General features: G+C 41.9%; 1 protein-coding gene across 3 annotated transcripts in view; it reads right to left on the bottom strand.

Moving 5' to 3' along the window:
• Positions 1-16,616, bottom strand: part of rnf103 (ring finger protein 103) — a 45,335-nt gene extending 28,719 nt beyond the window's left edge. Inside the window, exons 1-3 of one of the 3 annotated variants that reach the window (XM_039814317.1) lie at positions 16,278-16,616; positions 15,899-16,016; positions 1,848-1,996 (exon numbers count right to left, since the gene is read on the bottom strand). In XM_039814317.1, the coding sequence (XP_039670251.1) occupies positions 1,848-1,996; positions 15,899-16,016; positions 16,278-16,283 (273 nt within the window). In that variant the 5' untranslated portion in view covers positions 16,284-16,616. Of the gene's footprint in view, positions 1-1,847; positions 1,997-15,898 lie in introns of all 3 variants that reach the window. The other 2 variants (XM_039814316.1, XM_039814315.1) reach the window with 2 other exon arrangements.

Here is a 16,616-nt window from a genome sequence, read left to right on the forward strand (position 1 = left end):
TTTGCTGGTTTTAAAACCTCTCTCTTTACGTGGTGTACAGCCACCGACTGCGATCCTGCCTGACCCTTTTGAATGTCTTTTGGCATTATTTGCAGCCATCTCCATCCCTTGTGAAATTTCTAGGGCTTTCTTGAAAGTCAGTGGCGGAGTTTCCCCCAGCACGTGGCGCTGAATGGAGTCATTATTAATGCCGCATACTAATCTGTCACGGAGCATGTTATCTAAGACTGCCCCAAAATCACAATGTTCTGACAGCTGCCGCAATTCTGCAACAAAGTTAGCTACAGACTGACCTGACTTCCGAAAATGGCTGTGAAATTTGAAACGTTGGGACTATTACCGATGGCTTTGGGTTGTGGTGGTTCGCGACGAGCTTGACCAAGTCATCGTATGGCATTTCCCCCGGTTTCCTCGGTGTGGCTAAGTTCCTTATCAGCTTATAAGTCTTTGCCCCACACACACACACACACACACACACACACACACACACACACACACACACACACACACACACACACACACACACACACACACTCACACACTCACTCACTCACTCACTCACTCAGGAGAATAGAGCGCTGTTTAGCCTCCTCTGTAATTCCATTAGCAGCGAAAAAGTGTCCCAACCTTTCCACATACTCTGTCCAGTCCTCGTCCCACTACACAAATTCACAGATAGTCCCAAACGTAGTCATCTGCATGCAAGGCTCTCCTCCTTGTTCTTGCCACTGCCCTACAGCCGCTCCGCGCGTCTCCTCCACATGCTCCTCTTCACTAGCCTAGAAATCTAGACGCACCCTAGTGGCAGCAAAGACTGGCTGGAAAAACCAAACTCTAGTCAGGCTAATCACATCGTGTATAGAGTCGGTGGGCGGGCTTATGGTTGCTGCTGCTGGGAACAGCGGTCTTCTGTAAGACTTGGAGTTAAGCTTTTCTTTGAGAAAAGTATGGCACTGAAATCATTCTTAAAAAAGGAAGAGGTGTTCAGAGTTTTGTCGACCAGATACAGCAAAAGTTTAATCTATCAACTAGCTTTGCTATCTTCTTCGTTACTCTGGTTGGTTGTAGCGCTAGCCTATTGCATTGAAAAACAACCGTTTATCCCGCACCTCGCATTGAGCCCTGTCAATGGTGAGTTCCCAGACCCAACATCTTGATGTGGGTCTGACTTGTCAGGCTACCTCTTCACTGCTTTCACTCATGAAACTAGCCGCCTAACGTTGACTAGCCAGCACTCTAATTTAGCTAACGCTAAAAACAAAACTGAATGTAAAAACAATTCCAGTTCACCTCATCGCCAAAAATATGTGGTAACTTGGTCAATAATAGGGACCACAACAAAGGTTGCACCGAGTGGCAGATTTTAATATCGAATGTGGACAGGCAAAAAACAACAGTCAACTAGAGCCCGGAACTAGCATTCTCTTCTAGCAAGTACACATTGCTTAGCACACCGTAGTGAGGGAGTACTGAAACTAGTGCCACATAATTACAAGAGCTCCACCTAGTGGCATGAAAGATGACTAACATCTTAAGCATTACAACAGTCTGGCTCAAAGCATTCTGATTGCAATGTGTTTTTACATTTTACACCTGTATTATAGGGGTATTTCATGGATTTGGTAATGCACTTCCATAAAGCTTTGAAATTTACAGATTCATAAAAAAAAATTGTCACAATCAAGACAACATATAGTGAGATAGAATGGGTCACCTTGAACAACGTGAGCGTTGAACGAAGAATGTTTGATTACAGAGATGTGATATTCCTGCTTTGCAGAAGAATCATTGTCATGTCCACTTGCAACCCTACTATATTTGAATATACTGTTAAGATGTGCTTTTACCTGAACCAGCCATATCCCATCTTTAGTGTCCTCCACTAATTCATAGAAGTGCATTTCTCCACTGAAGTGTGTTGTGCTGGCATCTCCTGCCTCTGTCTGCTCCTTCTCTTTCTTGATGGCAGAGTACAGCTCCCCCTGTGTCAACTCTCCTGTGGCGAAAAAAAGTGCCATGATTAAAAAAGAGCTTTGTTTGACCTCTATAATAATGAATGCTTATTTCGAACATTTTAAAATAGTGAAAACAAAAAAAATATATATATTAATTTAACATGTCCGAAAAGGATTAGGAAGAAGCAAAAGCATATTTAATCCTATCCCCTTTTCCACTACTACTATATAATAATCATCATGGATAGGTAAATCATATCATAAGTATTTATATCATATTTAACACGTTCTTTACAATTTCCTAGTATATTTACACACCAGAAGGTAAAGACATTTTTCCTATGTATATATTGACCATAAAAAATAAATAAATAAATGAGATCACGTGACCGACGACTCGCATGGCTGCTCAGTGCTGAGGCTCTTCGCCCCATCTCCGCATTATCATTAAAAACCAGGTCTATTCTTTTTTTATTTGACATTAATCCTTATTTGTTACCACGGTAACTTTGTAGAATGCCTGCAGGAGCGAAAAAGCAGACTCCGCTGCAGTTTAACCAAGCAAAGAATTCTGCTAACTCTGCAAGCATGGTGACGGCTAGCGTGGTTTCGGATGCTAACGTGGACATGGATGTATGAAGGAGGCCATGGCCAGGGTTCTGGAAAGACAACAAAGCAGGCTTCAATCAGCGGTCCGCATCGCTGTGAAGGAGGCGTAAGCAGAAATTGACATTTCGCTTCAACACGTCACGACAGAGCTGGAGAGGCAAGGAACTACAGTAAGAGATTTAATACAGCGACTAGACGAGGCGCAAAAGGACAACAAACAGATGAGGAACACGGTGAAAGCCTGTAATGATGACCAGAAGAAATTTGAGCTGAAGTTGGCTGAACTGGAAGATAGATCGAGAAGAGAAGATGACCCAGTTGGATTTTTTGCAAAAACAGTTGCCAAAATGGATTCCATCCCTACAGAACAGGGCTACCATCGAAATTGACAGGGCACACAGAATCTACGGCAAGGGTGCAGGAACACGCACGCAATTATTCAGGGGGCGAGACAGGCACAGCAGGAAGGCCCGAATCGAGATTCCAACACAACGCTGTGCTTTAAGCCTGACTACTCAGAGTAAATCAAGGAGGGAGAACGTTCACATTCACTGCACCCGAGGAAGTGGACAAGTTCTGTCGGGATTCGGATGAAGTAAAGGGACGTGACGCCCGCGCTGGATGCTTCACGACCGGACCGGGAGCTGTCATCGGGCCCGGAGGGCGGCGTGGGGACCTCCGGTGTGGGAAGCAAGCAGGCGGACCCGACGCCTGTGGATTAGTGTATTTGGAACACTGCAAGTTCAACCGAGGACACTGCATGTAAGTTTGGCAACCAGACGTTTAAAGGAATGTTTGATGAGGCTGAAAACATGCTCAATTTACACAGCCTAAGAACATGATAAACACTTATCTTATAATCTATATTTACTACTCTTACATGGTTTGTTACCCACATAGGCTATTTCAGAGCGTAATAGCTGGTCGAATTATAATGTATGCGCTTGGGAGCAGAGTTACAAAGAGCATTTGATTTGATGGCATTTTATAATCTATGTCTATTACTATTACGGCTGTTTTGTTTTTCAGACAGTTAATTTCAGAACTTAATAGATGGTTTGTACTTAGTTTTAAGGTTTTTTTTGCAACATTGTTCATGTTTAACATAGGAAAGCATTAGACCTGTTTCAGTTAACCTGTGACTTTAGACAGGAGGAGCAGTTTTGAGCTGAGTTTTTGTGCGAGCTGCGTATCCTACAGAGAGGGAAGGGGGTCTGCGGTCTCGGAGGTTTAGGGGATTTATTTAATGTTTTGTGTTTTCACCACACTGTGCCTAGATCTAACAGCTCACCCTTTGTTACAAACTTATCAGTGAATTCCGGTAGGGTACTCAAGACATATATATGTGTACATTTTGAAGATGGCTGAACTTTCAATCCTTTCTGTTAATATCAGGGGGCTAAACGGGCCGATCAAGCAAGCTAAATTCCTGGACTATTTAAGAAGGAAGAACATAGACGTGGCGCTTATTCAAGAATCACATTTGCGTAAAAGAGATGTAAATAGTCTACAAAATAAATATTTCAAAGTTGCTGCTGCATCTAGTGATGACACCAGAACCAAGGGCTCCATTGTTTTGCTGTCACGGAGATGCACACTCACCATAGACAAAAGTAGTAAAGACTGTTCAGGCAGGATATCATATATATGTACTGCGATAAGGAGTAGGAAAATATTCTTTGTCTCAGTATATGCACCGGCTACATATGATGAAAGCGTTTTCCCACGCCTAACCAATGAATTGCTTTCTCTTAATGAATACTCACTAATTATAGAGGGAGACATGAATGCGGTACTAGACTTAAATCAGGAATCAGGGGTCAGCCACATGAAGGCCCAAAAACACAGTTGTGGAATCCCACGATCTTACAGATATATGGAGAATGCACAATCCTACTAGCAAGGATTAAACCTTTTTTCCACACGTCACCGCACCCAATCCCGCATTGATTATTTTTTGTGCTCCAGTACTTAAGGCAATGTTCCACACTATAGCAGTGGAACTAGCAATCCTGTCTGACCACAATTCACTGATAGGAGAGTTAGGAGAAAAATCTAGAAGGTGGCAATTTAATAATTCCCTTCTCCAAAACGCAGCTTTTAATACAGAATTTGGAGCCAAACTAGTGGAGTTCATATCAATCAATACTGGCTCAGTTTCGGACCCGGCGTACATCTGGCAAGCCACTAAAGGATTTATTAGAGATTTCACATCTTCCTTTGCAGCAAATTTGAAGAAAAAGAGAGAGGCAAGGATTGAGGAGTTGGAAGAACGTTGTAAATCGTTAGAGCAATCTCTTAAAACTTGTTTTTCTAAATCTACACAAAGCTAAATTACTTGCTAAAAAGGAGAGCTGAATTCTTAATGCACGGAGTGAGGCAAAATTACTATTTTAGCGGCTGTAAACCAAGCCAATTGCTAGCTCTGAAATTAAAACAAAGTCCAGAGCTGCTATCAACAGCATCCGCACGGACCGAGGTATCTCAACGAATCCTAAAGAGATTACTGCCACTTTCCAATCCTTTTATTCAAAGCTGTATGAATCCTCCGGCAATCCAGATCCGACGCAGTGCCAAAAGTTCCTAAAAGAGCTAAACCTGCCTCTTCGTGGCCCAGAGGAGGCATGAGAACTGGGTCAACCTATTACGTTAGAGGAACTCAAATCAGCGCTAAAAACAGCTAAGAAAGGGAAAACACTGGGGTTGGATGGAATTCCATCAGAACTCTTACTACAGTTCTTAGACACACTAGGACCTATCATTTTACAAACTTTAACCTCGTCCATAGAGAGGGGCACCTTTCATCAACAAACCAACACTGCACTAATTTCGGTCACACACAAAAAGGGCAAAGATCCTAAGGAGTGTTCAAATTACAGGCCCATCAGCCTCATTGGGACTGATATTAAGCTTTATTCCAAAGTCTTGGCACTATGCCTAGAACGCTTCATCGAGAAGCTAGTCCACCCTGACCAATCAGGGTTTATACCAAAGCGTCAAGCTGCAGACAATGTACGCAGATTACTCCATGTAATAGAAGAAGCCAAAAACCTCCCAACAACGGCAGCAGTTTTATCACTGGACGCGGAAAAGGCTTTTGACCGCTTAGAATGGAACTACCTGTGGCAAGTAATGGAGAGGCATGGTTTGGGAGCCAAATTCATTGACATGGTACGTAGTTTGTATGTGAATCCCACGGCCATAGTCTCAACCAATGGCCTGCATTCTCAGCCATTCCCCATTGCGTGGGGCTTGAGACAGGGATGCCGCTGTCTCCCATGCTATTATATCGTTATTTGCAGATTATATTTTACTGTACATATCTGACCTTGAGGACTCTGTTCCAAAACTCCTTAAGATCTTTAACGAATTTGGCTCAATCTCCAGCTATAAAATCAGTCCCTCCAGAAAAACGCGATTATGCGATCGCATAATTCAATGCATAATCAGCCAAAGTCCGCATATTCATGCGGGGGCCGCATTTTTTTCAAATACGCCACACTTTCACCGCATAAATTGCCAATTTCCGCGCAAAATATGCGGGGCTTGCATGATTTCATAATCCCCGCATTTTCGTTGCATAAAAGTCACATATATCTTAGCAGAAAGTTGAAAAATGTTGCGTTTACTTCACACAAGAGCAGCCATTTCCCCTGTTGCCATGGGAACGTTATGAAGTGACGTAATTACGCGACATGAACATCATCGAAAAGCTGCAAACCCCGCGAAGAAGCCATGATGAAGCCCGCAAATCAGTCTCATTTGCCAACAAAAATAAGCGCAAAAGACCGCGCAAAGCAGTTTCCCGGTGTGTTACATGACAGTGGGGGCAAATTATTTTGCACTCCGTGCAACTGCGTGCTGGACCACAGGCGGAAGTCGACGCTGGACAACCACTTTGCCACCGCCAAACATTCGAGGATGGTTAAAGCAGCAGAAGCAGCCAAGAAGCAGCTCACCTACACCGAGGCGTCAACTTCCAAAACAGTTGCTAGGGCTGAAAGAATCGATGTCAGTAGCCTACAAGATTAAAGCTTGTAAAATTATGAAAAAGTTGATTTCCAATTATGTTGTGTGTGGATGTAAGTTAACGTTAGGGTTAGATAGCCTAACAGTAGTGTAATTTCCCATGCAAGATGATTGATTTTGCCATGAAAGAATTAGGCTATGTTTTATTTGCAGAAAATACTGTTCTGTGAAAGGCGTACTGTAAATGATTCAGTTTTATACTGCAGTTTTCTGTAGGTGACACTGGACTTTGCGCGTGTGTGTATGTGTACATAATACAGCCCAATGATACAAAAGTATTTTTCTGTCTGTAGATTTGTGAAACCTGGGTTGCCACCTGCACTGCCATCAACATCCCACTGTCTAAGAGTGACCACCCTGCACTGAGGAAATTTCTGAATGAGAGAGTCATCAATGGCGGCGCCATTCCAGGGTTTCACCAGCTTCAAGAGATGTACTTGGGAGCAGTATATGAGAGGGAAAAAGAGGAGCTGAAGACACTTCTTGCAGGAAAACCTCTTGCTGTGATATTCGATGAGACTCCAGATGTCGAGGGGAGATGTGTCCTGAATATCCTCCTTGCACCACTTGAGAAGGCTCATTCTGGGAGGATCTTGGCCTACCTCGCAGATACTGTTTTCCTTGAGCAGTGCAATCATTCCACTGTATCCGTGGCTGTTGTAAGGTGCCTACAAGAATACAGCATTAACAACGAGGATGTGATTGTGTTCGACACTGATAATGCAGCCTACATGAAGAAGGCATTCACAGCAGCTCTGCAGTCGTTGTTCCCCAACTCACTACACATCACATGCATGGCACACATAATGAATCTCATTGGCAATGCCTTCCGCAAACCTTTTGTTCAGTTGAACAGCTTCATGATGAGTTTCTCCCAGATGTTCTTCAATGCTGGATCACGCAAGAGAAGATACCTCTGCTTCATGACAAACAAGCTGCCAAGAAAAAAGGCGGTCATGCCTCCAAACCCCTGTGCAACACGCTGGAACTCCTGGTTCTCTGCAGTGCAGTACCACACACAGCACTTTGGACTGTACAAGGAGTTCATAGAGATGGAAATCGAGGTAAAAACTTCCTTCACATAATTCCTCAATACAATTAATACTTCCTTTTCTTCATCAGTTAACCTCCTTTGCACAAACAAACATGAATAGTTCAGTAAGATCAAACTGTATTGTATGTTTGACCTAATTCCTTTCTTTCTATTTGTGTTTTTTGCAGGTGTGTAGCAGAAGTGTTCCACAGTCTGTGGAGAGACTCCACGAGATGCTTCAAGACCCAGACCTAGCTCAGTCCCCGATCAACATAATGGCTGACAAGTGCAAAAGCTTCCTAAGTCTTCTCGATATCTTCCAGAGCAGACGTCCTGTGACCACAAAGATCTTCACTTATATGGAGGATCTGCAGGTGGTCTTTGCTGCCAACAAAGAGCTGCAGTATGAGGCGTGTGCCGAATACTTTGAAGGGTTTGACTTGCCACACACCACGAAGACACAGATCCTCTGCACAGTTGGTCAGGCATATGAAAACGCTGAAGAAAAGCTCACCAAGTATATGTCACATGGGCAGCCGGCCATTGAGTTTCTCCAGGAGGTCAGAGTGTTTGACCCTCGCCACATCGCATTCCTAGATGACTCCGTAGCAAGCTACAAGGCCATTCCAGGTTTCACTGAAGTGCAGAGTGATGAATTTGATTCTTACTTCAAGACTCTTGGTCCAGCAGCACTCAGAGTTGCACCATCCGGCGTGGTGATTTGGATGTGTTTTGGGATGGCCTACAGGAGAGACTTCCTGTGCTGAGTTCCTTGGCCAAACGGTACAAAGATGCTGTCTCAAACTCCGCTGATGCTGAACGCAGCAACAGCATTTACAAACTGGTGTTGTCTAACCGAAGAAGATCAACTACCAACCAAAACCTTAAAGCTTTGGTTTTCCTTTACCACAACCAAAGAGTCCGCAGTAGAGCATTTGAGAGGGAGGAGATGGTGGAGGGGGAGGAGATGGAGGAGGAGGAGGAGGAGATGGACGTTGAGGGAGAGGGGATGGAGGATGAGGATGGCGAATGACTGGCCAGTGTTAGAGGCTATACAGTTATAGTTTTCATTTTCACAGTGGACTGTTGTAGTTTCATTCAGGAGTTGATGCAACTTACCAGTTGTACGATTGCACTTTTTTGTTACCAGTGGGTTAAATCATACTAGTTTCAAAGACCTTACAGTTGTAAGTATATTAGATGTATGTAAATTTATGTTACAGTAAGAGATAGCACTTTGTGCATTGGAAGCACTTATTTTAACAAAATGTCTGTACCTCTGTAAAATAGAAGAAGCACACATTTTATTTTTTTAATTCAAACTGTAAATATACTCGGAATGACGCCGAAAATGAAGCTAACTATCCGTGATTTGTAGCTAGGATTGAAGGGACAGTTGCAGCTAACGGAAGCCCTACTCTTCACAAATATTCATTAATTTGAAATCGGACACCGTTGTTAACTTTATAAGACACGTAGCTAGATGTTGTATACGTGGCGTGACGAAATTCAAACTGTAAATATACTTGGAATGACGCCGAAAATGAAGCTAACTATCCGTGATTTGTAGCTACAAATCTACATCCAGCCGCAGGCTCTATCAATGGGACTCGCGGACAAGCGGCGTTTATTTCCCCAATCGTTTGTTTAAATAACTCAACACATTAAAATTACACACACATTAAAAGATTAACTGAAACCTGTGGTAAGAGATTGCTGGCGTAACAAGCTCGCTGACCGCGCTCTCACTCACATACACCGGGCATTTAGCTAGCAGGAAGAGGGGAGTTGCAAGCCCTGGAGCTCTGTCAGGGAAGGGGCATTTGGTTGTCATTAGCCCAAGAGATGGTGACTTTGCGCGGGTATGGAGTGCAGTGGGCTGCCAGCTCCAAGTACCTCATAGCAGGCCGGGGTCTGTGAAGGAAGGCAGGCCGGGCGGCAAGGCAGCAACACAGGCAGCACCGGCGCTGAACTCCGACACACAGTCGGACAAAAGTTGCAATTAGCCATCCATTTTCGTAAAGCGGCCCATATTTGAGCTTTACATAGTTGATTTCTCGCATAAAAAAGTTTCAGAAGTGAATTTTGTAATGGAATAGCCCGATAAACAATGTATAACTTTGTAGTGTCTGAAATAAGAGAGTCTCCCATGTGTTTCTATGTAGTTTGCTCAAACCAATCAGCACGTAGCTCATTCGGAATATTAATGAGCATACCATATTTGGAAGAAAAGCTCCAAATAGAGCCATATTCACAGGGTAGTTAAGGGCCTAATAAAATAGCATTCGGGCAATTTTCAGCCCAACCAATGTTACATACCCTATTAGGAGACCTTAAGGAACAGTGTAAAATACCCTATATAATCATTCTATCACCCCTTTAAGTACAATGATCCCCTTACCCCCACCAATACATTTCTGGAAGAAACTTGATGCCGTAACCTGGCAGTATATTTGGAACAACAACCTAGGCTAAAATACTCTACCTTGCAACGTACCACAAACACAGGAGGCCTGGCCCTCCCCAACCTTAAAATGTACCATAGAGCCTTTCAGCTACGGGCCCTCAGAGTGTGGATAGAACCCTCATCTACAGTTCCATGGAGAGAAATAGAGCAAAACCTCACTGGAAATCTAAGACTGCAAGACCTTGCCTTTGCAGGTGTGTGTCCAAAAAAGTGTATGCTAACCTATGGCCCTATTATCACCAACACATTGACCAACTTTAAACAGGTGGAGGAGCAACTTGTCCAGGAGTTTTTGTCCAGTCATGCTTGTTCTGTATGAACATTAATTGTAGAAAGATATTTAGAATTAGACATAGTTTGGATGGGTATGGATATTTGTTGCATATTACCTTTGTAAAACATATACTCATGCTATGATAAATACTTTAAAGCCTAGTCAAAAAGACTTTACTAGCACCTACAATTAGCACATAAAAACAGATACAACAATAAAACCAACACATAAAACAAGCATATTAAAGCAATTAAAACGTGGAGTGACCAAGTAGATTTTTTTTAAATCCATACGTATTCAGTCGGTCCACTATTGTCTGTCGGGCTTTTTTCCGTTTGATAACAGCCGTATTTCCCTTTTTGCATATTATATGTTTCACCTCCTCGTAAATTTCCATTAGAAGCTGCTGCTCAGCGGGTGAAACATATGCTGCACACGTCTTTTCCATTTCTGCATCAGTAAATCTGTGATCGATACCGTGGTCTATTTAAGGAACACGTGAACGTGCACTTATCCCAGCTATCTACACCTGGCTTGACATAACTTCACCTACTTATCCTGGCTCAGCAAACGTGCAACCGATTAAGCCGCGATGAGTGGCTCACACTAAGTCAAGCTGCGCCTTTTCAGTTATCCTGGATTTCTTTATTCTACTTTTGTGCAACAGGCCCCAGCAGATCCACTTCAACATATGTACATATGGGACTCCTCAGAAGAGATACTAAAGCCATTCCTACTCCCTACTGCACGTTCTGTCAACCTGAACAAACTGGAACTTTCTTGCACATGGTCTGGTAGTGTGAACAGGTGCATGAGTTCTGGAATAAAACAACATCAATAATATCTGATGTGATAGAATGTCGAATTCCTACTAACCAGATTGTTTTGTTACTTAATGACGACTCTAAATTACATCTGCTTGGGAGACAAAAAAAAGTTTGGTTAGCTGGCGCAACTGCGACCAAGAAAATGATAGCTCAGGGCTCCGCCCCGACTCACTTTGTATAAAACAGTGGTTGGCGTATTGTCTGGACATAATTATGCTTGAGCTCTCTACAGCAAGGATTAACAAAGCCAAATCATCTACTATAGACCTATGGAAAGGTACAGCAGCACAGATATCAGTCCTAATGACATCAGCATCACAAGAAGTAGAGGAGGGCGACTAGGCAAGGTGTGATTTCTGTTTTTGTTTGTTTTCTTTCTTTTCCTTGAGACCGCGGAGGGTGGGGGGTGGGAGAGGGGGTTTGTTCTTGTTCAAGTGTGTTTGTCTGTTCTGTTGTTATTGTTTAAAATAAAACTAAATAAAAAATTGATCTTAAAAAAAAAATAATAATAATAATTTAAGTAACCAAATAAATAAATGTGATAGTCAAAACCCTTCCTCCTCCTTGTATTTTGTGAAAACTATATTTTTGTACTGTTTTTTAAACTGGGTCATTCTTGGATATTGCTTTAACAATGTACTCAATCTGTTCCACAATTTCACTCCACATACATAAATACAAAAAGTATTTAACGTTGTACGAACACAAAGACATTTCAAAAAGAACTCTCCCCTCAAATGATATCCTTTTCTCTGGGAAAATCTCTGGGATATCTCTGGGAGTATGTTGTTTATTGCTTTACACATTATTTGTGCCGTTTGGAAATGAACAAGGGGCCTGTTACACAAAGGCAGAATATATAAATCCAGGATAACTGATAAAGCGAGGCTTGACCTAGTCTAATCAGTGCATCCAGGCTGAGGAGGAGCGACTAGGTTTAGCCAGGCTGAAGTAATTCAGATAGATGCGCGTCCACGGCTTTCCTCAAAAGACCGCGAGGTCGATCACAGATTTACTGATGCCAATAATGTAATGAAACAGCGAGAAGCAGACGATTGCGGACCGACTGAATGCGTAAGCAGCCTAAACATATACATTAACTGACCACTGCTCTGAATTGAAACCGTCATAATCATACCATTCAAGGATTAGGCTACTAATCATTTGCACAAATTAACAGTTGTACTATTTGCCTTGAAATGTAAGCAGAAGAGGTCACTCAGGAAATTTACCATGAAGATCAATTTTCTATGATGCTAGAATATGATGCGTAAATATCTCTTTCACTCTGTTCCTCCCTCTCTCTCATGGGCTAAAATATTAATTTCCCAAGTCATATTAACTTCCACTGCTCACTTTTAATGCAAAGTGTACAACTGTTTGTTTTTGCAAATGACTCATTGAATGCTTTTAATTAAGAGCAGTACGACGAGTTTCCTTCTCTACATATATGCCTTGCTTCCTCGTATATATTGACATAGAAAATAAATACACTGAAGAAATTGGACTCTAAAATCTAGAAACTATAAAGATAATTAAGTGATAAATTCCATGCACACTGTAAACATGAATGGAACAGAGTATATTCATCAGTTATTTCCCCCCAGCAAAATATAAGGTCAAAAACCATTGAGGTGTCCTCTCCCTGTTGTTTCATGAATGTACAGTAGCCTACATCACTAGATAGTTATTGGTCCAGTGAACTAAGACTATAATTTGGGAGGATTGTACAATTAGGATATGTTCTTAAAATTGTACAATCCTCCCAAATTATAGTCCCAGTTCAGTGGACAACAAAATTACATTTAGGTGTGGATCATAAAAAAAATGTAAACAAGTCTCCCGAAGAGAAACGGCCATCTCTCTACGTGACAAGCTAGCTAGTTGCGGTCGGCATTGACTACTCACCGGCCGGCCAATGAAGCTCAGAGACTACGCTGTCAGCTTGAAATCTGTCAACCCTCCCACCAGCCGTTGGGCCACGAATGAATGATGAATGATGAATTGATAAGTGTCACTTCAAATTGAAAAGCCTTAATGTTATATAGAAATAGCAATGGTGAATCTTAAAATGTCAAAAGGCAATTAGAAAATGTAAAATTCAAAAGATAAAACTACAAATTTAATTCATTTATTGCTCATTTATTTCACATTTTGAGTTTCATATTTGATGTTTCTGTCATTCAATAAAAGATTTCAGTTTAAGCATTTATATTTAAGCTTTGCATTTTAAATTTGACTCAAAAATGTCCCAAAAAGTATGCTATATTCCGTTTAATTTGTGGAGAGATGCGCCAGTGGCTAGGTGTTGTGATCAATTTAGAGCCAGCATATTTCATTGGCCCGGTCACATGGCACACTTCGAAAGAGTGAGTGAAGAGTGAGAAAGAAGCTAGAAGCGAACAGACAGAAAGAGGGAGTGCGAGCTGCAAAGCCAGTGTGTGGAGTGAAAGGAAAGAAGAGACAAAAACATAAGAACTTGAGTGTGGCTCAGGGAGACGACGAAATTATGGAGATTGAAGAGGAAACGTTAGTAGCCAAAAATAATGCTTAAACTCCAGTCTATTTATGAGGACTATAGTTAACTGCTCCTCAGATCTCTGCAGGGTAAGTCAAGACAGCTAGCTGGACTATCTGTCCAATCTGAGTTTTCTTTTGCACGACTAAAACAACTTTTGAACGTACACGTTCCACCAAAACAAGTTCCTTCCCAAGCCTATTTTGCAGTGGGACTGGGGCTCCGTGCGACGCTTAGTGCTGCCCATGACGATTGTGATTGGTTTAAAGACACGCCAATAAACCAGAGCCATTTCTCTCCCATCCCTGAATGCTGTGTGGACTAACCATACCCCTTCTTCGCAGCGCTGTGAAGGTCTGGCAATGCGAGACTAGCCTTAGCCTAACATTAGCCCTCCTCTCTTCGTTTACGGTCTTAACCCAGCTTGCCTGCACTTCCAGTCGGCGGAGCTGTGTTGATAGACCTCGGCAGTGCTGTTGTTTTCGGTCTCGCCACAAAATCAACCGCATTTTTACTTAGTGTTATCTTAGTCTCAGACAAAAAGGACAGAATTTTATTTCAACACCAAAACTGTGTAATATTACTTAAATACCTGTGCAATCACTTTTTTTTTTCATTTTTACATCAATGTTAATGTCAGCTCCGACATTTGCTAAACAAATAGTGCTTGTGTGAGTGTCATGAGCTCATCTGTATCTGGCTCCATCATCATTCAATATTTCCCACACTGGGTGTTAGATAGATATATTACATGGAAGTCTTACTTACCTAGATATGATTGCTATTTCAGTGTAAACCAAAAAAAGACAGGGGGGAGACCCTGTATGGGGCTGAGGCAATATTGTTGTAATTGACAATAATACTTTGTTTACATTTCTGAATGTGCATTTGTTAAGCACCATTCACTTAAAATGTGACTGTGAGCTAAAATAAAACAGCAGATTATAGTTTCTGTATTCATCCCCAAAGCATTATCAGTAAAACAGTTAAAATGGGGGAAATGTTAAAAATTGTATTGCAGGTCAATTTAAGGTGTGCGCCCCTAAATTTCCTGCCTGTGCCCCTAAGATTTTTTAGTTAGGGGCTACAGTGCTACTAGTAAAAAAAGAGGAGACAATACCATTAATGTTACGTGCTAGGTTAGCCGATAGTAGCTTTGTTTCTTTGTTATACGAGCCCAGGTTAGCTTAGCCTTTTAACAATAGTCAAAATTCAAAAATTAGATATAACATTACTGTTTTTCACATTATGCAAATTAGCAAAAAATCCATCATGGCAGACTTCTATGGTCCAAGAGGATTTTTTGTATAGCACGTTAAGCTGGATATGTGTGTACATTTCAAGTCAATTGGATTCACAGTGTGAGAGGCGTGGCCTTTCCAAAATCACGTTTATTAGGGGGCTAATATCCACGCCACTATGTGGCCGATTGGGCTCAGATTTCGTGTGAAGCATTTGCACCATTTCCAGTTATGGTGACAAGTCTCATTTTTCTAGCTCATTCCAGTTCACAGCAATTTGAGTTTTTGCAGAAGACAATGAATAATAATAACAACAACAACAACAAACTGGCTCAAACTCAATAGGGTTCTACCCCTTTGGGGTTTGAACACTAATAATAACCATACTGTACTTTTATTTGGAACTTCAATACAAACAAAAATAACTGCCTCAAAAAGTAAGACTAGGGATTTATTTCCTTGGACCGACTACGAGGTGGAACTGTTGGTGAAAGGTATGTAAGCCTACCTAACCAATAAAACTGACTGCTGTGGGTGTCTGCGTCTGTGTAAGACTACAACGCAACCCCCAGAGTTCTCAAACTATAATGATAAATGTCTCTGTTTTAGGGGTTGGAAACAGCTGTATAGTGTGAAAGTGAGGCGTAAACGTTGCAAAAGATATGCGTATGAAAAACGTATTATAGTTGAATATTATAGAAATATTATAGAACTGAAGATGAAGCCTCACGAGGCTTTGGGGCTTTCTTTCTATTAGTGCAGAAAAAGGGATTCAGGGCTTCAAACACACAGCTAGCACAGTGACATCTGGTGGCTTGCAAAACTTATAGTACCCCTTTAAGACTGGGGTTAAAACACTAAAACATTGCTAATTTGAATTGTTTTAGTCTCATACCAATATGTTATGGTAAAATAATTATTAAAACCACCTCCACCCACCATTACCTGATTTCTCTACCAGCTCGCTGACATCCTTCTTCTCAGCCAGTCCGGAGTATCCCAGCCCTCGACACTCCAGGATGGTCTTCAACTTCTTATAACTGAGAGTAACTGGATCCACAAGCTGAGAGGCGAACATACCAGTCTCACACCAAACTACCGCCTCAAAAACCCTTGCTAGCATAAACAACACTATGAAATACAAGAGTAAGAAGAACAATTTTAACCACATCTTAAAGCTGGACGAGAGCGCTGCTGGCACAAGATAATGTATCTGTCATAGGCTGTCTATGACCAATGGATAGGCTACATAGGCTTCCAATCACTTTCTACCTATTCACAACATACATTTGCTTAATATAAAATATTTGTATGTCCGTCAGACCTTCATCGTTTGATCGAGTGTGGCTGGGAAGATATCCCTGACCGTTCACTTCCTTCACCAGTAGTTCACATTCGTGAGTCCTGCTAACGGTGACAGCTAGCTAATTAGCTTAGCATGCAGGTAGGCCTTGGTATTAACCAAAACAAATAGGCGTCGACAAGATCCAGTGTCAACTGCACGCACTGCAGTTTCCCGCTGAATGAAAGTAGCGAGCGACACCGAATGCTGATGTGGTTTAAGATATCCACATTAGAAAAAGACACCAATGACGGATCTTATTTTTGCTCCGATCAGCTGGGTACACATAGCGCCGTCACAGAGATGACGTCACATCCGGCT

This window comes from Perca fluviatilis, chromosome 10, assembly GCF_010015445.1.
Source record: "Perca fluviatilis chromosome 10, GENO_Pfluv_1.0, whole genome shotgun sequence".
Lineage (NCBI taxonomy): Eukaryota > Metazoa > Chordata > Actinopteri > Perciformes > Percidae > Perca > Perca fluviatilis.